Source organism: Miscanthus floridulus, chromosome 1, assembly GCF_019320115.1.
Source record: "Miscanthus floridulus cultivar M001 chromosome 1, ASM1932011v1, whole genome shotgun sequence".
NCBI classification, from domain to species: domain Eukaryota; kingdom Viridiplantae; phylum Streptophyta; class Magnoliopsida; order Poales; family Poaceae; genus Miscanthus; species Miscanthus floridulus.
Window position 1 is genome coordinate 68698020 of NC_089580.1, and position 25877 is coordinate 68723896.

General features: G+C 42.5%; 4 protein-coding genes and 1 pseudogene across 5 annotated transcripts; 4 read left to right on the plus strand and 1 right to left on the minus strand.

The window, feature by feature from the left end:
* The first annotated feature begins 1476 nt into the window (after positions 1-1476).
* On the plus strand, positions 1477-4978 carry LOC136486511 (probable ascorbate-specific transmembrane electron transporter 1). The gene is made up of 4 exons (XM_066483426.1): positions 1477-1705; positions 3599-3647; positions 3741-3940; positions 4443-4978. The coding sequence occupies exons 1-4, from the start codon at positions 1571-1573 to the stop codon at positions 4749-4751; spliced, it is 693 nt and encodes a 230-aa protein (XP_066339523.1). The 5' UTR covers positions 1477-1570; the 3' UTR covers positions 4752-4978.
* Positions 4979-7687: 2709 nt separating this feature from the next.
* LOC136486519 (uncharacterized) lies at positions 7688-8325 on the minus strand. Its single transcript, XM_066483433.1, has one exon. The coding sequence runs from the start codon at positions 8250-8252 to the stop codon at positions 7998-8000; it is 255 nt and encodes an 84-aa protein (XP_066339530.1). The 5' UTR covers positions 8253-8325; the 3' UTR covers positions 7688-7997.
* Positions 8326-10364: 2039 nt separating this feature from the next.
* On the plus strand, positions 10365-12552 carry LOC136486529 (remorin-like). Its single transcript, XM_066483443.1, has 6 exons — positions 10365-10395; positions 10484-10707; positions 11179-11226; positions 11303-11390; positions 11479-11560; positions 11675-12552. The coding sequence occupies exons 2-6, from the start codon at positions 10599-10601 to the stop codon at positions 11882-11884; spliced, it is 537 nt and encodes a 178-aa protein (XP_066339540.1). The 5' UTR covers positions 10365-10395; positions 10484-10598; the 3' UTR covers positions 11885-12552.
* Positions 12553-16274: 3722 nt separating this feature from the next.
* LOC136458317 (uncharacterized) lies at positions 16275-17912 on the plus strand (annotated as a pseudogene).
* A 1008-nt stretch (positions 17913-18920) lies between these two features.
* Positions 18921-23485, plus strand: LOC136486537 (DEAD-box ATP-dependent RNA helicase 12). 2 transcript variants are annotated; one of them, XR_010766865.1, is made up of 10 exons: positions 18921-19358; positions 19895-19955; positions 20121-20355; positions 21221-21459; positions 22075-22326; positions 22414-22594; positions 22719-22807; positions 22893-22966; positions 23048-23212; positions 23310-23485. XR_010766865.1 is itself a non-coding variant. In XM_066483456.1 (9 exons), exons 1-9 carry the CDS (start codon positions 19048-19050, stop codon positions 23124-23126), a joined length of 1521 nt encoding a protein of 506 aa, XP_066339553.1. In that variant the 5' UTR covers positions 18921-19047; the 3' UTR covers positions 23127-23485. The 2 variants fall into 2 exon arrangements, 1 of the variants encoding a protein (XP_066339553.1); XM_066483456.1 differs by having other exon boundaries at positions 23048-23485.
* Positions 23486-25877: the final 2392 nt, after the last annotated feature.

The following is a 25877-nucleotide window of genomic DNA, read 5'->3' on the forward strand; positions in this document are numbered from 1 at the left end:
AACTGCAAGGGAACTGGGAAAAGCTTGTCTTTTGTGTGACGCGTGAATGAACAGTGGTAGTAGTCAAGAAGCTGTGTGCTGGAACAGTAGCTCGGAAAAAAACGTGTAGTGGTAGATGGTACTCTTTGTTAAAGAGAGGAATTTAGAGTTGAGCAGTGATGTGCTGGTGGTGCAGGAGACTGGGCTTAGAAGGTATGGCACTATGGCAGAATGGCAGGCGCAGGAAAGACGAAAGAGTGAGCCTGTTCGCTGGTTGGTTTCTGGGCTGATAAGACCAGTTGGTGCTGGTTTACTGTGAGAGAAAAACACTGTTGACTGACTGATAAGCCCTGACTGAAATCAACAACCGAACAGGCTGAGTATGGGATTCTTGTGAGCCGTTGCGGTTGCAATGTTCCCAAGAAGGGTAAGATGTTCATTGCAAGATGGCGATTACACTTAACTATGGCATTTCTTTGAAAATGAAGTTTCTAGCTCACTTATGAAGCTAACCATGTTTCCGTGAGAGGACAATGTGCCGTACTGTCATCGCCCATCGACGCAATCCGCTGCGAAGTCTCGCGAGAAACGCTAAGCACAGCGACCGACTGATCGAGACTCGGCCGCTGAATTCAACATGGTCGGTTAGGTGCGGCGTCGCGGGCAGTCAGGGCGCTCTCTCGTACGAATCCGTGCCGTCTGTTTCACTTTCGTCAGATTTGATTGAAACGCAACACGGAAGAACGGTGCACTGGATGGGGTGGCGATCAGAGGATTTTGGCCCTTAGCACGTCCATAGCAGCGCATCATTAGACACGACCTTTTGTGCGTGGTATATCGTCGTGGATAGTGTTTGTGACACGGGGAGAGGAATATGATGCTTCCCTGCTGTGGACAGTGACGGCAATTGACAGGCACCACAATCGCACTACGGGTGTGTTTGGTTCTTTAGTCGTCCCTAAAATTTATGTTACATCGAATATTTAGATACTAATAAGGAGCATTAAATATAGATTAATTATAAAACCAATTACATAGATAGAGGCTAATTTGCGAGACGATTTTTTAAGCCTAATTAATCTATCATTAGCATATGTTTACTGTAGCACCACGTTGTCAGATCATGGACTAATTAGGCTTAAAAGATTCGTCTCGCAAATTAGTCGCAAGTTGTGCAATTAGTTTTGTAATTAATACTCCATACATGTGTCCAAACATTTGATGTGATAGGAATTTTAGGAGCGACTGAACCAAACATGGTCTAGGAAGAAAACAAACATATATATATATATATATATATATATATATATATATATATATATATATATATATAAAGAGGACAGATAACGTTTTAGAGGAAAGCGTGTCAATTAGAACCATTTAGGCCCATTTCAGTCCAAGGCCTAATACAGATGTGGCTGTTTTCAGGCCGAGGCCCATATTCTCGTTTGCTGGGTCAACTTCGTCGTCCTCTCTGCGGCCCACAGACAAGGACACGGTGTTGACTATCTCATCGAGTCTGGTGACATTGCCAAGGCGGTCGGGCCGAGGCTTCCAAGCTCCGATCCCTCTCCCAACGCCGGAGGAGGAGATGGCCGTGCCGGCGCCCGCGAAGGTGGCGCGCTTGCTCGCGGCCTCCGCGGCGGTGCTCGTGCTGCTGTGGTGTGTCTATTTTCGCGGTGGGCTCTCGCTCGGCTCCCCCACTAACAAGGGCCTCATCTTCAACGTAAGACTCTTTTCTCTGCCGTTTCTTCCCGTGGACATAAGCAGGTAGCATTCGATTTCATGGCCGTAGAGGTCCCCGGGTCCTTGGTTTGGTTGGAATCTGATTGCCGTGAACCCATTCCCGCGAGGCGAACGGGGATCTGCTGTGGTCATACTCTTTTGGGTTCAACTACCACGGCGGAGATCGACCGGTTTTAATGCCACATGGCGGTTCATGGCTGCTTAGTTGCTTTTCTGTAACTTGCTAGGCTGTGCTGTGCTGTAATCACTGCTTGCTTGGCTCTAGTGGCCCTGGCCTATGGCAATCTAGCGTTGTAGTGTGCTCTAGTAGGTTTCAGGTGTTTGGAATCTAGATGTTATGTTTCACCATTTTACCTTGCATTACTGCTCTCTTGTTATTTGCTAGCCTAACCCAGGGAGGACATGTTTAAGTTGTGACATCCAATTGAAACGCTGAATTTGTTTCACTTGTTATCCTAACCTATAATAATTTGGTCAATTTAAATTTGCTTATATGTTTAAGAGTAATGATCTGCATATTTTAAATATGACCAATTTCATTAATTTGAGATCGTTTGTCAGACTACAATAGGAATTTGTTAAGACTAGCAATCTGTCTATATCCCTATAGCTTCGGAGTTTTCATCACCAACATGAATGTGATAGGCTGACATCTAATTTATTGTTCTTATTTTGCCATATGTTCTTGAATCCAGAACTAGTATATCAGGGTACATTGCGATGAGAATTGGAGCTTAAGCCCTTCAAAGTTACAACTCTACGGTAAAAAATTATCATAGACTTTATGAGGCCTGACGTTGTATAAATGTATATCGATTAGGATTTCCATCCAGCATTGTCAAGTTCCTTAGGTCTCTTTTTAACCAAAGTTTGTTACCTACTTTTATTGAAAGCATATGATTTGTTTTAAAACAAAACTGCTGGGGGTACCAGCTTTCAGTAAAGTAACAGAGCACATGAACAAAATATAACTGGAGCTAGAAAATGTACAGAGGGGGAGCCAGCTAGTAATCATATTCTAAATAAAAGAGGCCATATATTAATTGCCAATTATTTTAGCTTGGAAAAAATATATGTACATTAGAGTTTAGATGAAGCATGAGGGGGGCATGAATCCTGAGATCCAGAGTGTTTTCCAGGACAGCATGGAGCAAGGAAAGCTCTAATTGAGGGACGGTGCCGTAGCACTTTGTCAATTAGGGCAGCAGTAAATTATTAGGCTGAGCTGTTTTACCTTCACAAAAACCCAATGGATGGATCCGGCATTGTAATTACTCTGTTTTGTACCTTTGCTGCCCCCCCCCCTCCTGCGTCTCTTCGGTGCTGATGCATAAGTGAATTATTTTGTACAGAATCTCAGTCACGGAGTTTAAAATTTTATTTTTTGTCGCCATCTTACTGACACCTTGATCGCTATTCACGTGTCTGAACCTTGATTTCTTCTGCTGGGTTTCAACTCTAGCCTACCCCAACTTGTTTGGGACTTAAAGGCTTTGTTGTTGTTGTTGTTGTCGCCATCTTACTGACACCCCAGATTACCCAAATCAGTTACTGCCAACGAAAGAAAAACCTAGATCATTTTCTTCTCATCAATAGGAAGCCAAGTCGCATTGCACAGGCGAGGGTAAGGCTTGCCACTAACAACCTTCCCCAGACCCCGCACAGAGCGGGAGCTCTCTGCACTAGGTACGCCCCCCAATAGGAAGCCAAGAAACCAGAAATCATTCACTGACATGGGGAATCCCTAGTTTTAATTTCAACAAAAAGGATCCTTAGACGCGTATGGTGTCATGGCTTGCCTCCCCCCACCCTGAAGGATAAGGTTCTATTTAAAATGTCCGAATTCCTAATGTAATAAGCCAGGTGTGTGCAGGTGCATCCTGTGCTTATGCTAATAGGATTCATCATCCTAGGGAGCGAAGGTATAATACAAGTCCTTTTTTATTTACACGATGGTCTTTCCATCATGTGGCAGCATTGAACATTTGTGACCAAGCTGTTGCATTTGTCTGCAGCCATAATGGGCTACAAAATATGGCCATGGAGTCATGATGCAAACAAGATGGTTCACATGCTTCTTCATGGTGTTGCACTCTTCCTGGGTTCTGTTGGGATATATGCTGCCTTCAAGTTCCACAATGAAAGTGGAATTGATAATCTCTACAGCTTGCATTCGTGGGTTGGACTTGGAACTATCTGCCTGTACGGTATACAGGTGATGCACACAAACCCTTTTTATTTTTGTAACATTGTGAGCTATGAGGATCATAAAAAAAACTTTTGGCATGTGTAACAATGCAAGTATGATTGACATACTGCTTTATTCATGAGAATAGTGCTTTTCCAGGTGCAAGCCTTGCACTGCTATAGTGCTATCTGAGTATTTGTCAGAATAAATTGTTCAAACTTTGCAATTGAAATATTAAATGAGAATGAAATATATATGGTCATCCTAACTTCTAGCATGGCAATGTGGGCTGCAAACCAAACATCTAGAAATTGAACTCCTCTCCTTTCAGCTGAGCTTTGTAAGCATGCAGTGTTCTGTCGTTCACATAGGGTGATGTTTTTTGTTTGGTATAGGGCAGTAATTGATTTGCTGCTATTATTTTTTAGGAGAATTTTGCTGCTATTATTATTTGTAAGACATTTATTTATATATACAAAGCCCAGTTCAGAATAAACTTGAGCCTTAATGCATTGATTTCATATTTCAGTGGCTACTTGGTGTTACAACCTTCTTCTTCCCTGGTGCTTCGCCAACAGTCCGGCGCAGAATGCTCCCATGGCACATTCGCGCTGGGCTTGTTGTCTACATACTGGCACTGCTTGCTGCAGAGCTGGGTTTCCTGGAGAAGCTCACCTTCCTTCAGGCTGCCGGCCTTGGCAGGTACAGCTCGGAAGCTCTGCTGGTGAACTTCACAGCTCTTCTGATCCTACTGCTCGGCGCTTCTGTTGTTCTGTATGTCACCGCCCCAACGCACAACGACCACACGCAGGGGTATTCAGCAGTGCACAAACCCTGAACCACTGATACAGCCTCCTCTGTTCCAGATTTCCAGTCGGTGTATCCTTGTATGAGTAAGAATTAAATCCAATCAAATTTTGTCTGCCCGAATTATGGAGACTCTTAATAACTAGTTCAGTTTAGTGGCGTGTAAATGTGTAATACTGTAAAATGCATTTCCCTCTTAACAATAGGAGGAATACAAAGATCTACAGTGACCTCTTTGGGCCTCTGCCTGTTCCATTCTACCGATCTGCCAATAAAGCCTAGCGAAGAGAAATACACGGTGACCTGATTTGCTGAAGTTTGTCCTAAATCAGATACGAATCCCTTATGATGATTATCGAGCATGTTCGCTGGTTGGTTTCTGGGCTGATAAGGCTGGTTGATGCTGATTTGTTGTGAGAGGAAAACACTATTGGCCGGCTGAAATCAATAAGCGAACAGGCTGAAATCTTCCACTAGCACATCCCAAACCAAATCATCCATGAGATTTTACTACATGTGATGGGATAAGGCACACGACGAAGATGATCGCATCCTCGACGCGCCCGACAGAGCGTACGGCGTTGATCTGGCCTTCAATCTGCAAAGGAATCCTAAATTTGCTTTTAAACTACCCATGTTTTTCATTCTAAAAAACATGATAACTAATGCATTTAATTATTATTTAAATTACCCACAGGTCACATCTGTTATTATAAAAAGTAAACTAAAATAAGTTCAAATTTTCTAACTACAAATATAAGCTATCATAAAAGATAATTCAATACCCACAAAATACGTTATATGTATATTTCTAAATTGCACACTACTTCTAACACAGTTAAATTAAACTAATAATAGATGTTATGTGCTACCATGTAGACCAAATAAACATGCACATATTAGGATAAATATTTGTTTTAACACTTTTATCAAATGTGAAAAAAGCTTTGTTTGATAAACCACATACCAACGATACTAACAATTTAATTAAGTTATATTAATACTCCAAGATAATAAATATTGTAAGATGTTACTTTAGCTAGGTTTATACATTTTGATGCATTATGTCATATGTAACTTAGTTTTGAGCATTCTATGTTTCATAAAGCAATACTACTACACATGTGATTCTTCGGTATAGCAAATTCAACATCTTGAGTGCCGTGGTGTCGGTTAAAATGACTATTTATGCCATTGTAGTAATTATTAGTGGAGCCTAGGGCAAAATCTATTTTTAAATAAAATACAAAAAATATAAATAAAGATGTAATAAGCAATGAAGTTCCAACTTAACATATGGGTAAAAATATACAAGAACTAATAACATTAAAAGCTGAAAGTCAAAATATAGATTCATCATGTCACATAAATTAATGCAACAAAGCTGATATAGCTTATACTCAAGTTTCAACTAAACTAGCGTGGGTGCCCACGCTTCGCGTGGGAAGGAGGTGGGGGAAAAAAGAAGGGGAAATTTTTTTATCGGGCTGACACTGTTCCTTTTTCGGGGGGGGGGGAGAAAACTTATCGGGTGCTGGGTGAACAGTAATGCGCCCGGTACTATTGAACTACAGGATTCTGAGTCTGTGAGACCGGCGGATGAACAGTGCACGACGATGTGACAGCCCTCAAATTTAAAGTTCTTATATAGATACACATAAAAAATCCACAAAGGTGTAATACAAAGGATGACAACATATCTTAACACTACTAACGGGAGATCCTCAGAGCCTTCACCTTCACAAGATTCATTAGAAAAAAGAGACACAACAATGTTTATAATAATTAGAAACATCTAGTCATTAATTTGATTTACTTTAAACACCACAGAGAATTGCCCTTGAATCAATTCCATCTAAAAAAATTTCACACTTCTTCCACTATGAAAAGACATAAATAGCCCCCTAATCTACAACTGAACCACCAACCTTTATCATTATGTAAGATAATTTAAAGTAATCTTTAAATTTGCTTTTAGATTATCCACCTCTATCATCAAGGAAGATAATCTAAAGTAGAACGTTTAGTTTACATCTAAATTATCCATTTTTTATGTTATAAAACATAATACTAAAAATATCCCTCAAACCTACATATAATTATCAATATAAGCTACTATTTGAAAAGTATTAAATAACCATAAAGAGGTATATATATATATATATATATATATATATATATATATATATATATATATATATATATATATATATTCTAGATTACTCGGTTTTATCTAAACTTAAGTGTTATGTGTCACCATGCATGCCAAGTTTACATATGCATATATTAGCAATAAATATATATTTATATAGTTTATTTATCACCATTGCAATGCAAGGACAATGAGAGTTCATTTTAAGCTATATTAAAACTCTATCTCTGTGACATTAAATTTTGAGTGTTATTTCTTTATATAAGTTTATACATGACTATACATCAACATTGGTAGTCCGACGGTAAGCACTTTATCTTTTTTAAACAAATCAATAATACAACACATGTAATTCTTTGATAGAGTAAATTTAACATCTTAGGCGCTGTCATACAAGCTGAAACAGCTGTTTATTCTATAGTGGATGAAGGTACAATAAAAATTGACCTAGAATCTAATAAGATATAAAATAAAAATTGAATAAAATATAAAATAAAAAATGAATAAAAGGTACAATAAACACTAGAGTTTAAACTACGTGGATGAAGGAATACAATATAGCTAATGAGATTAAAACTTAAAAGCTAAAATATAGATCCGTGATGTCACAAAAAGATATAACAAAAGCAGTTGAGTTGTGGAGCAACTCTACGAGTGGACAATTTGTTGAAAGTACAGCGGAATAGCGCTGGTCTGAGGTAGTAGTTGCGTGATTGCGTCAGTAGTACACGGCACTATGTATACCTTCAAATTAAGATGACTGGCTGGTTGCTTCATACTCCTTGATATGAATTTCTGTTAGTACTTAGCAGGTAAACATATGCGACGGGACAGGAGTAACACAAAAGATGTATACTGCCATGTGAAAAATGGTAACAAGCCTCCCTTGTTCTATCTCTGCGAAATCTGGCGGCCAAAAAAATGGTCGATGAGCTGAACTAGCATTGTTGCCCAACAATCACACACGAATCGCTTACACTACTCACAAAGAAAACCTGCCACCAGTAAGGAGCATGGCGAACGCTCCACCAATAGGCAATAGCGATCAACGCAACTGTGCGTGGCATGGCTATTTGCATTGCCTAGCTCGACGCCGACGCATGCAGCGGGACAACGTACCCCTTCCTAAGCCGAGAAGTAGCTGAGAACGGCGTCCTCCCCGACCAGCCAGGCGGAGCCACCGCCGACGTTCGTATCGGCATTGCCGCCGTCGACAGGCCGCTTGCCCTTCTCCGCCCACGCGACCGCCGTCCACCGCTTCTGCTCGCTGTCCGCCCGCGCCTTCCCCTCTCCGCTGCGTGAAGAAGCCGCGGCAATCCGCGCGGCCCTCCTCTCGGCGCGCCGCTGGGCCACGTACTCCTCCGAGATGTACACGTCCATCGCGACGAATCTTTTGCTAGTTCTCCGAGAGAACGGTAGGTAGCTCGGTAGCCGTTGGGTCTGGGTCTGCCAAGTTTGGAAGGGTAGGGATGTGCAGCTGCAGCATGTGGCGCGGCCGGGATTTATCGGGAGCCGGGCGGGCGTCCAACCGGTGGGCACGGCCACGGTTTGGTTTCTCCGGCCTCCGGGCGCTCTCGAAACCAGCCGCGTCGCGCCACGGGCTCCGCTCCCTCGGCCTCCGATTCTGCGAGCCAGAGCTGCCGGTTTCCGCCAGATGTGGCAGTCGCGTGTGATGTGACCTGGGTCTCCGAGACGCCGAGACGACGGACGGACGTCTCTAGTCCACCGAGGCTCGCGAGCTTGCGGGGCCCGGAGTGACGATTCCCTGTGGCCTGTGGATGCAAGTGAAAAAAAAAATTTGCTCTGAACTTGGCGTTCGTATATTCTGCCTTTCCTTCACGAGAAAGAAAGAATCTAGCGTTCGTAAATCGTAATCGTACCAAATGTGGAGGCATCGCGAACTCGAACAGAGCATGTGAGTCGCGAACCATGGGCTCAGGTCGCAGCGCACCGACAGCAGGAAATGCAGAGACGGCAGAATATGCATGAGACAGGCGTGAAACCCTGCCTAAAACCTGGTGTTAGTGCACGTGATTAGTGCTTCTTGGGCAAGTTCAGGGGAGGCTAATCGCTTTTATCAGTGTACTACCACCAGCTAGTACCACCAGAGTTGAGTAGTTGACTAGGTTGCCTAATTCTGCCACAAAGTGCAAAAGCATGAAGACTGACGATGGCTCGTCTTGTCCATGGTTTTTGTGTACGTGCCCAGCGCCTGAGTTTTATTTGCTGGACTGTGCTCCAAAGCTAAAACCGCGAATCCCCGGGCGCTGTTGGGTTTCTGACTTCTGAGACCCTCAGCTGACAAGTGACAACCCTTCATATTTCACCTGATGAATCTTCACAAAAAGGAAGTTAGGAATATGTTTGTTATAGGACTCTTATAACATTGGTATTTGCTTATACCCACACCTCAACATTCTTTTTGCTAGAGAGCACTCTCCAGTTATGATAATTAACTATTATTTACACTATATGCATTAAAATAATACTGGTTTCTAGGAGTGCAGGGGAGCACTATGCCGTTATCTATTCTACCCTAACCCTTAATAGTTGTCTAATGATTACAAATTTTGCATATAAAGTGAGATAAAGACGAACGCTATATCAGAATTGTAGAGATCTACAACATTATAGTTGACATGTTTTTTTTAAAAAAAATATTTATTGCCAAAAAATAAGTTCTCATATTTTGGAAATTCAAAATTTAGGATTTTCAAATGACCTTGGATGTTGATATGGTATCTAAAAAAGTTGTACTTCCTCTGTTCTAAACTGTAAATTATTCTGTTTTTTCTAGATATATAGTTTTTTTTTCCTGATTGAAGGAGTGTACATTCTGCCCTATGAATTGAATACCGTGCTAAAGAGCACATGACAGACAGGTTAGGTTCCACCCTAATAATTTTCTGGTCTATCCTATGCGCATTATGCCGTTTTTTCAGACTCAGTTTAACTGACAGCATCAGTTGCATGCAAGGTGGTACTGACCGGCATCTCTTATCTCTTATAATTAACTGATTGCTACAAATGACAAAGCGTTTACCGGCATCTCTTATCTCTTATATATACATGAATGCTCGAGTCCGTCACCAACTCAGAGACCAGAAATGTACTGCGGTAAACTGTCGCATTTCATGATAGATCATAGATGCAAAACCGTCGGTACCGTGCGTGGCTAATAATGAAGCCAATCGATCCTTTTGCCCCCATCCTAACTGATTAAGCCATTTGCCCCAGAATAGTTTTTGCTGTGAAAACCAATACAAAAAAATTGGCTGTCAGGATAGTAACAGCATGGGAGGAAAGGTCGATGAGCCACTGTAATCTCTTGTTTCAACTGTCGTCAGTCGTCGACGCTCACTATTAACAATGCTCCAAGGTGGGAAGGCAGCGAAACAGGAATAGACTAGTTTTTTTTTTTTTTTTTTTTTGCGAATTATAAGAACAGGAGGGGGAAATTTTGCACATAGTTTTCGGTAACGCAAAGGAGGGAGGTCGTGAGTCGTGACCTCCCCAGTCAGCAGTCAGTGTCAGTCTGTGACTTGTATCTCACGCCGTTCTGTATCCATCTCACGCGTTGCTTTCTGCTGCCAACCTTTGTTTCTTTTCAGTTCCCCGAAGGTGTTGTGTCCCGTGTCAATCGAGCAAGCCCCGCATCCGTCTCCAAACATCTTTCTTGGTTTTGCTGGTCGGGTTGTTGAAGAAAGCAGTGGGAGATCATCAGAGATGGCCGAGGAGGCCAAGAACACAGGTGCGGAAGCGGTACCGACCAAGGACATCGCCGAGGAGAAGACGGCCGCGCCGGCGCCGGAGGTGACCCTCGTCATGGTGGAGAGTAAGACTAGTTTTAATTTTGATTGTGGCCACACCGGCTTCCGCAGATCGTATGAACATGATGCATGAACTGCACGAGTAGATATGGCCTCGATTGTGTTTCCATGATGAGTTAATTCGCAAGTTTTGCTTCGGAAACAGAGGGTTAGCATTTCTCGTTGAGCTTGAGGAGGGTGCAGTTAGACACTGATGGACCTCTGAATGTAGTAGCCATATAAAATCTTATGGTTTGGCACTTCATGGCAAGATTACAATTTTTTAAACCGTAAGAATCTGAATTATGACAGTGTAGAAATAAACACTTAAGAATCTTAGAGGATAGCATGAATGCAATGCAGCACAATTTACCTGTCAGCAATACCAAAATATTTCGTACGTTCATTATATTAGCACAATTTATCAGTAGCAATACCACAATTTACCCCTTGATGATAAACGTGCCGACCTCTTCTCTTGCCTTTTGGGACGACAGATGCGGAGACGCCTGCAGCTACAGCCACAGGTGGCTCACGCGACAGAGGTGTGTGTGCTCTCTACTCTGAATCCACCGAGGAATCGCACGGCGTTGTCCTAACTCTTGTCTCGTTAATATTCAGACGCGTTTCTCACCCGGGTCGTGACCGCGAAGAGGACGTCGTTCATCAGGGCCTGGGAGGAGAGCGAGAAGGCCAAAGCCGAGAACAGGCGAAGTCCTCTCCCTCCCTCTCGTACGGGTCATGAAATGCCTTTTGCAGTCTCCAATCCTTGGGTCTGAAATCTCCGTGTGGCGCAGGGCGGCCAGGAGGCTGGCGAGCGTCACCTCCTGGGAGAACTCCAAGGTCGCGGAGATGGAGGCCGAGCTCAAGAAGATCCACGTGAGTCGCATGCACCAAAAACCACCGTCATGCTTCTTCTTTTTTACCGAACCGCCGATGTAAATGCAATGCCTGCGTTGTTCAACGGAAGGAGCGGTGTGTGCGTACGTGCAGGAGCAGCTGGAGATGAAGAAGGCGGCGCAAGCGGAGAAGCTGAAGAACAGTGCGGCGGCGTTTCACAGGGCCGCCGAGGAGAAGCGCGCGGCTGCCGTGGCGCGACGCGGCGAGGAGGTCATCGCCGCGGAGGAGGCGGCCGCCAGGTACCGCGCCAGGGGGCAGGCGCCCACCAGGCTCTTCGGCCTCGGGCTCTTCGGCAGGGGGTAGCCGGACCACACGCCGCTGCTGATTGCGTTGCCTCCTCCGCCCTCGCGGCTGCTTGTCCTTGTGGTGCTGGTTCTGGTTCTGGTGCTGGCAGCCTGGCACATACAAGGTTTGCTTGGGCTTTTGGCCTCCTTGTTCAAACATCTCGTGTACATATACGTTGCTGCACCTATGATGGCTATGAAGCTGGTACTTTTTTTAGGTGTGTTTGGTTACTTTCATGACACTGCATCCTATATCCTATATGAGTGGATGTATTAGTCTGAAAAAAATATTATTTGGTTGGTTGCATGGTAAATGTAGTAATCTGCTATGAAGATATTTGGTTGTCTGTGTGGATAGATATGAGGATGACATCTGGCAAGCACAAGCTGCATTGTATCCACTAGCTAGGATGGTTAGTGAAGCTCATTTTTAGCATATTTGCCGGGCCAGAACGAAGGACGTATTTTTTGCATTCACTCATGAAGGTGGCATCCACTCAATATGTAAAAAGACATACTTTTTACTCAGATTATATGAATCCACCCGCCAGAATAAAGAGGATACAATCAAGCAAACACATCTTTGTGCACCATTAGATATGGATGACGTATGTAGTCTCTAATGCAAGTTGTAGTTACAAGTTACATTATTATAATGCTTTTGTAATGAATCTGTCAGGAATGTAGGAGAATTTGAGCGTCTTCTACTTTTGGGGGGGGGGTTGAGTATAGGCTCTATTGTATCTATGTATTTGACCTACATGCATGCACAGTTACTCAGGCGACTTGTGATGGGATATGATGTCAAAACGACACAAAAAAAAACCATTTGTGGGTTATTTGAACACTATTAGGTGCTTTAAGAGCCACAATATCAGGGGACTATATATGTGGACCTTTTCCTACTATTTGCAGACTTACCATTGTGTCAACGCCCATGTAATGTGCCACATGAGTGAAATTGCCTTCAAAACCATCTTATGGGATTATTTATACAACTTTCAATAGTTTAAGGGGTCCAATAGTTATGGGGTTAAGTAGATTTTTTTCTTTTACTAACGAGGAGTCCTCCCACCCGAGGACACACCCAAAATACGAAAACTTTTAAAATACTAGAAACAACTGGCTACCCCGAAACTAGAACATATGCCTCTATAATAGCCCTAATTAGGAGCTCTTGGAGATCTTTAGCTCCAGATGAGCACCATAGGACAAAGTCACCATCCTCCTACTACCTATAGGATTGTTATGGCATTTGGCCTCATGCCATTAAAAACATAGTCATGTCGTGCTTCCACATTTTCCATACCACTAGGATGATGAGAGAATTGAGGCCTTTCGTGAGTTCATTTGGCAATGTTTTTATTGCTTGGCACCACCAACATGGAAACCTACCAGTGTTGGCATGATGCGCTTGAAGGACTAGACTTAACTTCTAAAGAACCACCATCCAAGTTTGACAGGCGAAACGCATGAGTCAAGAACGTGTTTGATGGATTCTTCAATTTGATCATAAAGAGGATATACAACCATGCAACAAAGATCACACTTGGCAAGATGATAAAGAATGAAGAACACGATCCTAAGTTTGACAGGCGAAACACATGAGTCAAGAAGGTGTTTGATGGATTCTTCAATTTGATCATAAAGAGGATAGACGACCATGTGAGAAAGATCACTCTTGGCAAGATAATGAGGAATCCAACATGGATTTTTCACTGCAAGCCAAATGAAGATTTTGAAGTGTCCAAAATTTTCAAACGCTGTTCTAAGGTGTGAAGCGAACCCTTCTCAAGAAGAATGCACTATATGCAGACATTCATTCCTCTTAATTAGAGCCACAAGGTAGGCTTAATTTCACTCAAGGAAACATACAAATCCTATAACAATCAATGTGAGTCAAGCGGGTGAGTCCAGTGGCGGACCCAGAAATTTAACCGAGTGCGGACGAAGTCTAAGACAACTTTCTCTTTTCATCTCCAACAAAGAAAAGTTGCGACCATTGGACAACGATTTAAATGGTTAACATCATACATATGAAGCCATTTTGGTGGCGCTCAATCGGCGGCAACGCCCATGCATATTGCTTCATGGTCCTGTGAATTCGCCCGTTCCAAATAACATGATCGTGTACTGTATTTTACGTGCACTACATCACACTGGTCCATCGATTCATTAGCTACCTGCTAGTATCTCCTAGACTCTTCTCGTTGAATAAGTGTGTACTAGGCATGTAACAGTCTAGATACCTTTTGCTAATTAACATTGCGAGCAACCACAACAAACAAACGCATGAAAGATCACTGGCAGTTTGGTAGTACTGTTGTCTGATTCTAGTGAGCGAGTACCCTACATCTCTTCTCAGCTCGTGTTCTTTTAGGACATCAGAGCAAGCTTACCCCATATGCTGTGTAGGACTCCATTTAGCTCCAACCTGGAGCCCGCAGCCCGTGCAGCTGCCCAGGGTCGCTGAGCCCTGGGTCCTCCCCTAGATGAGTCGCTGAGAACCATTGCTCCAACAAATAGTCTGTTCGTCTGGAGCTGAAACGATCGTCTACGATCGTAGATTATTACTGCTGGATGGTTTGGTATGAGAGAAAAATATTGTTCTGGCTGGAAATTTACGATCGTTTACGACCAAACGAACAGGCTGAAAGTCCAGAGCATAGCCTATATATATGCATTAAGCAGTCAGCAACTTTATTACATGCTCCTGGACGCACTAACTGTGGAACAGTGTACAAATTGTGATACCATAAACTCACGGAAAATTTGCAAAACTAGTACTTATAGACTCGAAAGTCTGGGTGGAAAGCTTCAAAAGATACCCCGCTTGACGATTTCTCCACGACACCTGGCAAGTGGCAACCTTAGGGCATGTACAACAGGTCCCTTCACCCCGTCCCTTCGGCATAGTTTTTACAGAAAACACCCCGTGAGAGAGTAGAGACGGAGCCGGCATCGCCTCGCGAGGCGACATGAACGTCCCGTGCTCCAAGGAGAAAAAGATGGCTCCAGCAGCGATGTACAGGCCACCTCCTCGACTCGTCGTTGCGCGGATCCCAAGCGCTCGCGCGCGCAGATGTGATTTGCGCGCGCGGGAAGGTGCTCTCGCGCCCAAATCTTCTCCATATGTACCTAGTGAAGGTGAAGCATTGCCCGGTCCTTTCTTCTTCCTCGCTGTTCACCGCCAACCTTCGGCGACCGCTATGTTGAGCACATCGGCTAGGAAGAGCAAGCTAGTTGGCGCAAGTAAGAAGAGCAAGGGCGCCTCGGCTGCTGCTACGGTGACGGCCGCGACCCCAACGCACACATCCGGTCATGGAAGTGGCTCGATGGCGGCGGCCCGCAACCTCGGTCGTGGTGGCAGCTCGGCCTCAGGCGCGGATTCTGCGGGCCGAACCCTAGGTCGTGGAAGCAGATCAGCATCGGCGGCAACGGCATCCCGCCCTATTTTGGTGGTCTCGGGTACAGCGCAGCGATGGCTCCATCCTCCATTGATGGATCTGGCGGAGCTGCCTTCCTCGGCCCGGCGACAGCTCCATCATTGGATGGTGGGTTTCCATTCCTCCCTTCATCGTCTACTGCTTGGTCGGAATTAGGCATCGTTGATCCGATTTCTCCATCGTTTGGGTGTTCAGCAGGTTGGGATCCATCATGGTAATATCTATCTTTTATGCTATTTGGATTAGTGTCAGCTCATAGTTCAGATTTTAGAGTTTCACAAAAAAATTTAGTGTCAACTCATAGTTCAGAGTTCACATAAATAATTTTAGAGTTCAGATTTCAGAGTCCCACAAATAATTTTAGTGTCAGCTCATAGTTGAGATTTCAGAGTTCACATGAAAAATTTTACAGTTCAGATTCCAGAGTTCATATTTTCAGAGTTCCACAAATAATTTTAGTGTCAGCTCATAGTTCAGATTTCATATTTCAGAGTTTTATATAGCTACCCAGTGTTCATTTTGTTTCATTTACATTGTGATGGAGTGAGTGTTTTAGTTATCTGAATCTTTGTTGTGTGGTGGTCTCATTTATCTGAATCTCTGCATTTACAAAATCAATAGCCTGAATGTAATGTTTGGGTAATTTGGACTTCATATATGTATTGGTAATGAAACTAACTATGCCCTGTAGCATACTTAGTCTTGATGGTTATTCATGCATTGCTAGAAAACACTCTTGTATTATTAGTTTCAAGGTTTGGGGAGTTATAGTATTTTGATAATCAACCACACAATTTTCGTCAACTAGCTTGCTCTTTTCTAGCCGATGCCGATAAAGACCCACGTCCATCTAATGAATCAGCTCTTACATGATTGTTGCATGATTTTCTAAATTCTGTATTATACCCAACTGAATTTGTTAGACTTAAAGAGCTTCTTTGTGTAGACGACTTCTCGACGCCGATGGCTCTCTCTCTCGGTCGTGGTGGCGGCTCGGCGCTGACGGCCCGCTCTCTCGGACGTGGCGATAGCTCAACAACAGCAGGGACCCGCCCAACCACCAGTGGTGTCGGCAACGGCGCGGTGACGGCGCCATCCTCCATTGATGGATCCAGCGTTGGTGGCTTCCCCAGCATAGATGGATTTTTGTTCCCTCATTCACCGTCTCAAGCCTGGTTTGATGCGGCCGACAGTGATCCCTCTTCTCCTGTATCATGGTAATCCCTCTTCTCCTAGTTTGTGATTTTTTCAATTTACAATCATTGTTTAAGATCCAGTAGAAGAATAACATATATTGGATAGATGATTGTGCTATATTCTGTAACTTTTTGGATAGATGATTCTGCTATATTCTGCAACATATTGGATAGATGATTGTGTTGTACTATATTCTGCAACTCAAAGCCATAGTGGTCATTGTTTGTTTCCTGCAGGAACAAAGATCCATGCCCATCTGGTGGTTTCATGAGCTACTTCGAAAATCAGCCACACAACTATTATTTGGTTGGTGCACCTATTCACAATAACCCTTTGAATAGACCACTGTCCACCAACAATGATGCAAGTTCACAGCCTGAAGTAGAAATATTACTTGACAAAGACAATGTTAGGACTGAGAAGAGGATCCTATGGATAGGGGAAGAGGATCTTAGATTGATGAGCGCTTGGATAGAACATTCAACAGGCTCTACCTGTGGAGCCGATAAGGGTGGTAACCAGTATTAGGGTGAGGTTGTTGAATCCTACAACAAGACTACCCCACCACTTCGAAAGAGAAATCTGAAGCAATGCAAGGATAGATGGCACCAGATTAATAGGTAGACGAACCTCTTTGAATGTGCTTATGTAAAGGCTCGCCTAGTATTTACAAGTGGATATTCTGATCAAATGTGGATTGATGTAGCCCATAAGTTCTATGTGGAGGACAACAAAGATGCAAAACTAGGACCTTTTGTTGGGATTGAGGTTTGAAAAATTTGTTGAGAAATGTCAAAGTGGAAAACATACAATGAAGAGCTGAGGAATGCACATATAAGGAAATCATTTCACCTTGAAGAAGAAAGGGATCAGGAAAATGATGAAAGTTTGGAAGAGATGCCAAATCGACCAATGGGTCAGAAGGCAGCTCTAGTTGCAAAAGGCAAGTCAAAAGGCTCTAGCAGTGAAGATAATGGTAACTCAAAGGAATCTGCTATTGATCTAGACAAATTAGGTAAATTTCAGGAGAAAACAAATGCAAACCGTACGAAGATATTGGAACTGCAGCAGAAGCTATCATCTGAGAAGCTTGATACCACAAAACTTGCCCACCTTACGGCACAAGAGACCAAAAAAGAGAAAGATACTTGAGAAAGAATCAAAGATGATGGAGGCTTATAAAAGCCTCATCTTACAAGATACAAGTTCAATGTCTGATGTGGAAAAGACGGAGCGAGTTGCTGCCATGAAATGTCTTAGGAAGGTCATTTTTCCTGAAAGTGACTGAACAGGTAACTTGAGTAATCTGTACACCTCTACACCTGCCATGAAGAATTTGAGCAACCTAAACCTCTCATTTTTACAGGACATGGTGTGATCTACCTGATGCTGTCATCTGAGTGCTATCTACTATTTAGTGTTGCGAGTTACTTTTGTGAAATTGGACAAGAACTAAGATCATATCAACCTGTTGCATGCTATCATTTTTTCTTTTAAATTAACTGAGTTGCCATATGATTTTGTTTCCTCTCATGATGTATGGAGCTAAGTTGATATATGGAGCTGTCATGTTGATTTTTGGAACTAGTGTGCAGGCTTATATAGTGTTCCATTTTTTTTAAAAAAAATATATGACTTATATTAATTTATATCGATGGTTTTAAAATAAATATTGTAACTATGTTCATCTAATTTATTTTTGATCCATTTCTATCAAATAGCAACATAATGGTATATAAAATAGTGTTCACGGTTGATCTAGTTACATACAAAACATTAAACAGCTTACAGATAGTGCAACGAACTCTCCATTGTATAACCTGTCTTTTTAGTTATCTGTTTGATAGATTCGAGGGTGCTGCGGACGACGCCGTCCGTGGGCATGCCTAAGGATGGCAACGGATCGGGTTTGGGGCGGATATCCGTGGGTTTCGGGTTCTGTGGGTTCGGGTTCGGGGATGGTTTTTCACCCACGGTTTTCGGGTTCGGGGCCCCGAAACCAATCGGGTTCGGTTTCGAGTTTGGTTTTCCACCCGTGGATATCCAATGGATATCCGAAATGAATCATTTGAAATTAAAACTCATGTTTTATAATATACTAATAATAATTTGTTTACTTAAATTATTAAATTTATTTAAAGTTGACTCATGAAAATATTTATTATTTGTTGCCTCTTGTTTATACATGTGAATATGTGTATATATATCCGTGAGTTTCGGGTATCCATTCGGGTTTCGGGTATCTGTTCGGGTTTCGGGTATCCGCGGGTTTGGTTTTGGTGATGGATTTCCACCCGAATCGGTTTTCGGGGCGGATTCAGATTTCGATTTCGGATTTTGGTTTTGGGTGCACGAAGACTCCACCCGATCCGAACCCGACCCGTTGCCATCCTTAGGCATGCCCTTACCCATTCGAAAGCGAGCGCTCACGGATCCATCCACCTCCAAAGTCCAAAAGCGAACCCCACGCCCGCCGCAACGGCGAAACCGTCGGAACCCTAGATCTCTCTCGCCCGTGCTCCAAAACCCCAGATCCGCCATGCACCATCCCAGAGCCCGCTACCCACCCGGCTATGGCTCCAGCGGGGGAGGCGGTGCCGGACGTGGCGGTGGAGGCGGCAATGGAGGAGGAGGAGGCAGCGGCGGCGGTGGAAACCACAACTACTACGGCCGGAACCCGCAGCCACAGCAGCAACACCACTACCAGCAGCAGCAGCAGCAGCACGCGCATAGGAATTCCTCGCACCAGCAGCAGTGGCTGCGGCGAGACCAGGCCCCCGCCGTTGCGGGGGCAGCGTCCGGAAACGCTGCGGCTAAAACGGCGCCTCAGCTTGACGCCGTAGACTCGAGGTACTGCTTTTGCTTATCTGCACATCTCCTCTGGTGAGAACCATATTTGTAGACTCTGCTTGGTGCTCTGGCGGTCTCTAGGGTTTGTGCTTTGTTTTTTTAGATGTTGAGGCGACGGCATGCGGGGTGTCGGAGTGATTTTGGTCGCTTCATTGGTTACATAAGTTCTACTGTTATATCATGCTGACGTGAGTTAATGAGCTTGCTGATGCTGAGTATCCTTTGATTATCTCATGTTTCTGGAAAAAAAAAAGAAATACAACCATTGCTGTAAAAATGACTATTGCCGTTGTGAATTTAATCTGCATTTGTATTTGTTTGCCTTATTACAATAGCTTGCCTTCATCTTGTGTTTTTCTATGTATAAGCGTGTGATTTTGACATTTTTGTTTATCAGTTGCTGCTATTCTCTACTTACCCATTATATAAATGATTCACTTGGCACTGCATTGGATTCAGCACTGGCATGTCATGATGCTAATTAAACTTTATCTATTACTAGCATCATTAATGAGCCCTTCATTTGTTTGTTTCAGTTCTCAAGATTGGAAGGCTCAACTAAATATACCAGCTCCAGATACACGCTACAGGACAGAGGTGAATTTTCTTTCTAATACTTATTATCTTTCTGTGTTCAAGTATATATGCACAGTGCATCCTGGTTCCTTTGAATGGTTTCAGAGTAGTTTTAAATGGCTCCCATTTGCTTACATCTACAGGCTATTGATATTTTGCCTCTGATATTTGTGTCGTCGTACACAGGATGTCACTGCAACAAAAGGCAATGAGTTTGAAGATTATTTCTTGAAACGTGAACTGCTTATGGGGATCTATGAAAAGGGATTTGAAAGGCCATCTCCTATTCAAGAAGAAAGCATTCCTATTGCGCTGACTGGAAGTGATATTCTTGCAAGGGCAAAAAATGGCACTGGGAAGACTGCTGCATTTTGCATTCCGGCACTTGAAAAAATTGATCCTGAAAAAAATGCTATTCAAGGTGAATTATTCTTTCATACATTCAAATTGGAATTTAGCATATGGAGTCATTTTTTTAATTGCTGCTAGCTTGCTACCATAACATGAACAACTTAACTGGCCACAAAATACAAGTTACTGTTTCACCAATTCCTCTATGTATCCATTTGTTCTCTATTAATATTATAAGCCCACTGAATTATTGTTATTACTCATTACTGTTGGTCACGTTGATGATTCTGATATGGTGAATGGACCAGTCCTTTAATCTGTCTTCCGTATGTACTCCCTCCGCCCCCCAAAAAAGTGTAGCTATGGGTTCCATGCAGGTCAAACATTCTTAAGGTTTACTGGATTTATAGATAATATTATTAACATTTATATCTCCAAATAAGTTTATTGTGAAAATATATTCAGCAATTAATCTAATGACATTTATTATGTACTATAAATATTGAAAATTCCTTATATGTATTGGGTCATAGTTAAAAATGTTTACTTCTTGGGAAGTGAGAATGACACTCTTTGTGGGACGGAGGGAGTATTAGGCAAATCCACATTCTTGAAATTTTGGTGTGTTGTTTTTATTGACGTGAGAAATAATCACAAAAAAAAATGGTACCGATACTAGGTATGAAATGTAGATTTTTTGTGGAAAATCAGACCATTTGCACTTTTAGCATTCTACTATGGCTGTTTGACAGACTGAATCTGTAATAGTGCAACAACATTCTACTTTGTTGATCACTGGCGCCTTTTAAAAAATATGTGTTATGGATGATGTTTATGTAGTGCCAGTTTTACTTCCACTAGTGAATTAGTTCATAGTTGGGTTTCATATAGTCTCTCTTATTTTTGTTTTCTGGTTCTGTTGGTCTTTTCTTCAGTTGTTATACTAGTACCAACAAGGGAACTGGCTCTGCAAACTTCACAAGTCTGTAAAGAGCTCGGGAAATACCTGAACATTCAAGTTATGGTTAGCACTGGAGGAACCAGCTTGAAGGATGACATCATGCGTTTATACCAACCTGTTCATTTACTCGTTGGTACTCCTGGCAGGATACTTGATCTTACCAGGAAGGGCATTTGCGTGCTGAAAGATTGTTCAATGCTTGTCATGGATGAGGTATAATTAGAAATAATTACACTTGTTTTCTTGTGCTGTATATATTTTATCATAGCTACACTGGTGTTCTTTTCACAAAGTTTCTCTCCCCCATTTGATTTACGCTAAATCGTGTCACTTTGCTATATGATGTTGTGTTCCCTCACTGAAAGAAAAGAATCTGAAATTGCTTTTGTATCTCGTTTCATCAATTTTACTGTGATGTTGACTGCCCTTCCGATTATGCTCCTGATGCTAACATTGGTCTTGATAATGCACACTTGTTGATACATTGCTCAAATAACATTTCAGAACAATGTTGTTCTTGGAGTACTTATATGTCTTAATTTCTACAATTCGATGATTTGCGGTTTTGTGGGTGCATTTGTGCCTTTAAAGTGGGTTCATGGTTTGTTTTTGATAATCCATAGTGTTACAAGCTCATGTGGGGTTTGTTACAATTTGGTTGGGACTAAAAGGCTTTGTTGTTGATAGTGTTAGTAACTTTTCGAGGTCTATTATTGTTGCTTCTGCAACGATCTGATGCAAATATAGCATCCATTTCATATGTTAATATGTTTATTATCTGTCGAAAGTTACAAGTTGAACAAACACATTATTTGGGATATCATGCAGGCAGACAAGCTATTAGCTCCAGAGTTTCAGCCTTCTGTGGGGGCACTTATTCATTTCCTTCCACCTAGTCGGCAACTGTTGATGTTTTCAGCAACCTTTCCTGTATCTGTCAAGGAATTCAAAGAGAAATATCTGCCTAGACCTTATGTGATTAATCTAATGGATGAACTGACCCTGAAAGGAATAACACAATATTATGCTTTTGTTGAAGAAAGGCAGAAAGTTCATTGCCTGAATACACTTTTCTCAAAGGTACAGCAAACACTAACTCTATATTTTCTGTTTCATCCACAGTTGAGTATAAACTGACACATTTCTTTTTTTGTGTGTTTTTGCTAGCTTCAAATTAATCAATCCATTATATTCTGCAACTCTGTTAATAGAGTTGAGCTACTGGCTAAGAAAATAACTGAACTCGGTTATTCATGCTTCTATATCCATGCTAAGATGTTGCAAGACCACAGGAACCGAGCGTTTCATGATTTTCGTAATGGTGCTTGCAGAAACCTTGTGTGCACAGGTCTGTACTGATATTTTCCTATCTTATTAGTCTTTCTCGAATTTAGTAATTACTTTTCAGCATAGTTTCAATTGTCATTTATGAAGGTTTCCTTATAAGAGTGTCATGACTCTCTTTGTTGCAGATCTGTTTACCAGAGGAATTGATATCCAGGCTGTTAATGTGGTCATTAATTTTGACTTCCCTAAGACATCTGAGACATATTTACACAGGGTACTTTTTTATCTTTTATTCTGTAGAAGCTGTTTGTTTTATAACCTTTAGAATTTAAAATTTATGTGTGTTGTCATGTTCCTAGGTTGGTCGTTCTGGGAGATATGGACACCTTGGTTTGGCAGTGAACTTGATCACTTATGAGGACCGTTTCAACTTGTAAGCCTGCATTAATAAAGTGGTCTGTTTCTCTAGTCTTGCATCAAGATTCCTGATCCCTTTTCCCCCTTTGTTTTGCAGGTATAGGATTGAGCAAGAACTTGGAACAGAAATCAAGACAATACCCCCACAGATTGACCTGGCCGTATACTGCCAATGATGAACGTGACAGTTTCAGGAGCATGAAACACTTTTTTTTTTGAGAAACTTATCAGGCAAATACATCTGTACATAGCAACCTATCAAGTGAGTTCTCCAACTAAGGCGCCACTATTTCCGAAGCTACCTAAATGGCTACATTCCTATATCGTCACAGATACCAAATTCGCTCCCATTCTTGTAGGGTTTTGTTTTGGCGCCTTGATGACGTTTGTAAGCTTACTTGGATTAGTAGAGGAAGTGTTTCCTGTAGGCATTGATACTAACCCGTTTAGCTGAGGACATGCACACTGGGCTGCTTGGAGGCCCAGAACTATGATGAGACGAGACATTATCTTACCTCACTTGACATTTTCATTCAACTTGTTTGCCAGTCTCAGTTCTAATTGTGTTGCTTGTTATCATTTGATTCATCTTCCGTTTTCGTCTTCTTTCCAAATGTTATGATGCATATGGATGTCTTTCTGTAGCCGTATTCTTTGTTGATTTTGATTTTTGCATGGTGTATGTATACAGTTTGGCTTGAAATTATTTCTGTATCAACTTCTTTGCGAGAATACCCGTCTTTTAGTAGTAGAATCCATACCCATTAGCGGCACGTATACTAGAACTTTGCGGTTAGAAGTATCGCAAGACGATGCCGCGGCCTGCTGGCGTGGCGTCCGGCTGATCCCCCATCATTCAGTCGCCTAGCTTCTGCAGTTCAGTCGTCCGACGTTGGGGTGTTAGAGCAACTCCAATCAGCCCTTCAATTTTGCTTCCCTCATATTCAATCCAAGGAAAGTGAACCTCTAATTAAGATAACATCCGCCATCGTTGCCATATTTTAATGGTAATGATTTAGCACCTGTGCGGTGTAAGACAACCTCTTCATGGGCACCCTCCTACTTGACTGCTTGCCTGATAGCCTGAATGCCTGATAGTCTGATGTATAATTTTAAAAAGCAAGTCGTTTTTTCAAGACTGTTTTTCATGCAAGGGTAGAGATAGACAATGGTTATGCTATTAGCCATGCCATGGTGGTATGCTAAGTATAATTCATTCAACAAACGAAGGGTCAGCAGATACCAGAGAATAGGGCTCAGCAGATGTGGATTAATTCTTGACTCTAGTCAATAGAGGGAAAAGAGTAGAGAGTGCCGACCATTGTGGAAGTTCACCACTTTGGTTTAGAATTTAGGAAGAGAAGGAATGGATTTCTTTGATGGGGAATCATGGTAATGAATTTCTAGGTCTGGCTAATACATACGCCTTGGCAGTGTGCCTTGTACAACTAGCTAAGGTTGGAGACTCACTTATCCGTCTACAGATAAGCTTTGTATCAATCATGCCTAATTCTTAGGTGGTGGATTCTGCCTCAAGTACTACACTATTGCGAAAGCGCAACCTACACCTATTTTCCTTCGATTGAGATCGTACCCACCACTCCTATCTCGCACGCAGGTGATGCATCCCGTTCTCCTGGTAACCAAAGGCCGAAGAAGGCTCGATTCGTCTATGAAACTAGGCAAGTGGATTCTTCTTCCTGGTAAAAAGGTATGGTGCTGCCCTTTGAAGGGCAACTAATACTTCTAGAGGGACTAATACTTCTAGAGAGATTGTACCAACCTCTTCCCTAGAATTGCATCTTCCCCGTACTTTCGTCGAGAGAGAAGAGCTAGAAGGCAGTTATACTTATTGATAGTTAGGCCTGGTAGCAGCCAAGTATGTGAACCATAATGAAATAGAACGCACTCACTGTGCCCAACCCAGCCCGAGCAACAGCACCATCAACATGAATTATGAACGCCCGGTGGAGGCGGCGTCCACCCCGAAGGACCAGTCACACAGCGACCCCCACTGGCCTAGCCACCATGGGCACCTCACCAAGTTCATTCAGATAAGAGTTAATAAATCCCAACGTAGAGAGAGGGCTTTGGAACTCTCCTTCGTGAATAGCCCGTCGTCTTGCACTCCAAATCGCCCAGCAGGATATCAACAGTTTGGTGAATTGTGAATGATCAAGAGGGGCAGTCAATCATCACATAACCTGTAATACCAGATCCTTTACGTATTATCGATTGATAGCATAGCATGGATGAGCCAACTCCTCAATGCCTGAGAGAGGAGGAATGCGATGCTGTGTCGAAGAAACGTCATAAAGTACAGTGTCCAGCGAAAGAAGTATGGTATGCTATTGCCCCTACTCGAAGAGAAGTATTAAGGACAAGAAAAGATAAGGAAGAAAGTAAGCACTAATATTGCAGGTATTCTCTAATTGTGGGTCTCCCTCTCGGGGTGTTCGTTCCGATTTCCTTGTTGTAAAAACAAACCCTTGTTCGTAAATCTTTCTAGTTGGCAGGTCTAAACTAAGCAGATTCAGGTAATGAAGGAAGCGAAACTCTTGATATCTCTTAGTGAGGAAGAACCTGTCGATATCACGAAGTCTGGATAGAGCACCTACTTCTACCAGAAAGTCGGGATAAGCATGATACCTTTTTCCATAAGAACCATATTCTTTACTTTGATCCGGTGAATTCCTTATTTGTTGTGATGATTTCCTTGCTTATTAGGTCTTATTTGTTTGATGATACTATTTGCTTTTTAGGTGGGATGTGCACCGGCTCCCTTAGCCCTCGAGCAAGTAACCAATGAGAACATTCGGGTGAGCGCTATATATGACTTTTCCCATTATCGAATTTCAGTATGACTTTTCCTATTATCGAGATGACGTCTTAACTCGAAAGTACTAACTAGATAGGAGGCACGGGAA

Excerpts from the sequence above, each read along its gene's own strand:
- LOC136486537 (XM_066483456.1), top strand. The coding sequence starts at position 19,048 with ATGCACCATCCCAGAGCCCGCTACCCACCCGGCTATGGCTCCAGCGGG. Across the intron at positions 19,359-19,894 it reads CTTGACGCCGTAGACTCGAG|TTCTCAAGATTGGAAGGCTC; the intron begins GTACTGCTTTTG and ends TGTTTGTTTCAG. Across the intron at positions 22,327-22,413 it reads TGAATACACTTTTCTCAAAG|CTTCAAATTAATCAATCCAT; the intron begins GTACAGCAAACA and ends TGTTTTTGCTAG.
- LOC136486519 (XM_066483433.1), bottom strand. The coding sequence starts at position 8,252 with ATGGACGTGTACATCTCGGAGGAGTACGTGGCCCAGCGGCGCGCCGAG.
- LOC136486529 (XM_066483443.1), top strand. The coding sequence starts at position 10,599 with ATGGCCGAGGAGGCCAAGAACACAGGTGCGGAAGCGGTACCGACCAAG. Across the intron at positions 10,708-11,178 it reads GACCCTCGTCATGGTGGAGA|ATGCGGAGACGCCTGCAGCT; the intron begins GTAAGACTAGTT and ends TTGGGACGACAG. Across the intron at positions 11,561-11,674 it reads CCGAGCTCAAGAAGATCCAC|GAGCAGCTGGAGATGAAGAA; the intron begins GTGAGTCGCATG and ends GCGTACGTGCAG.
- LOC136486511 (XM_066483426.1), top strand. The coding sequence starts at position 1,571 with ATGGCCGTGCCGGCGCCCGCGAAGGTGGCGCGCTTGCTCGCGGCCTCC. Across the intron at positions 3,648-3,740 it reads CATCATCCTAGGGAGCGAAG|CCATAATGGGCTACAAAATA; the intron begins GTATAATACAAG and ends ATTTGTCTGCAG. Across the intron at positions 3,941-4,442 it reads TCTGCCTGTACGGTATACAG|TGGCTACTTGGTGTTACAAC; the intron begins GTGATGCACACA and ends TTCATATTTCAG.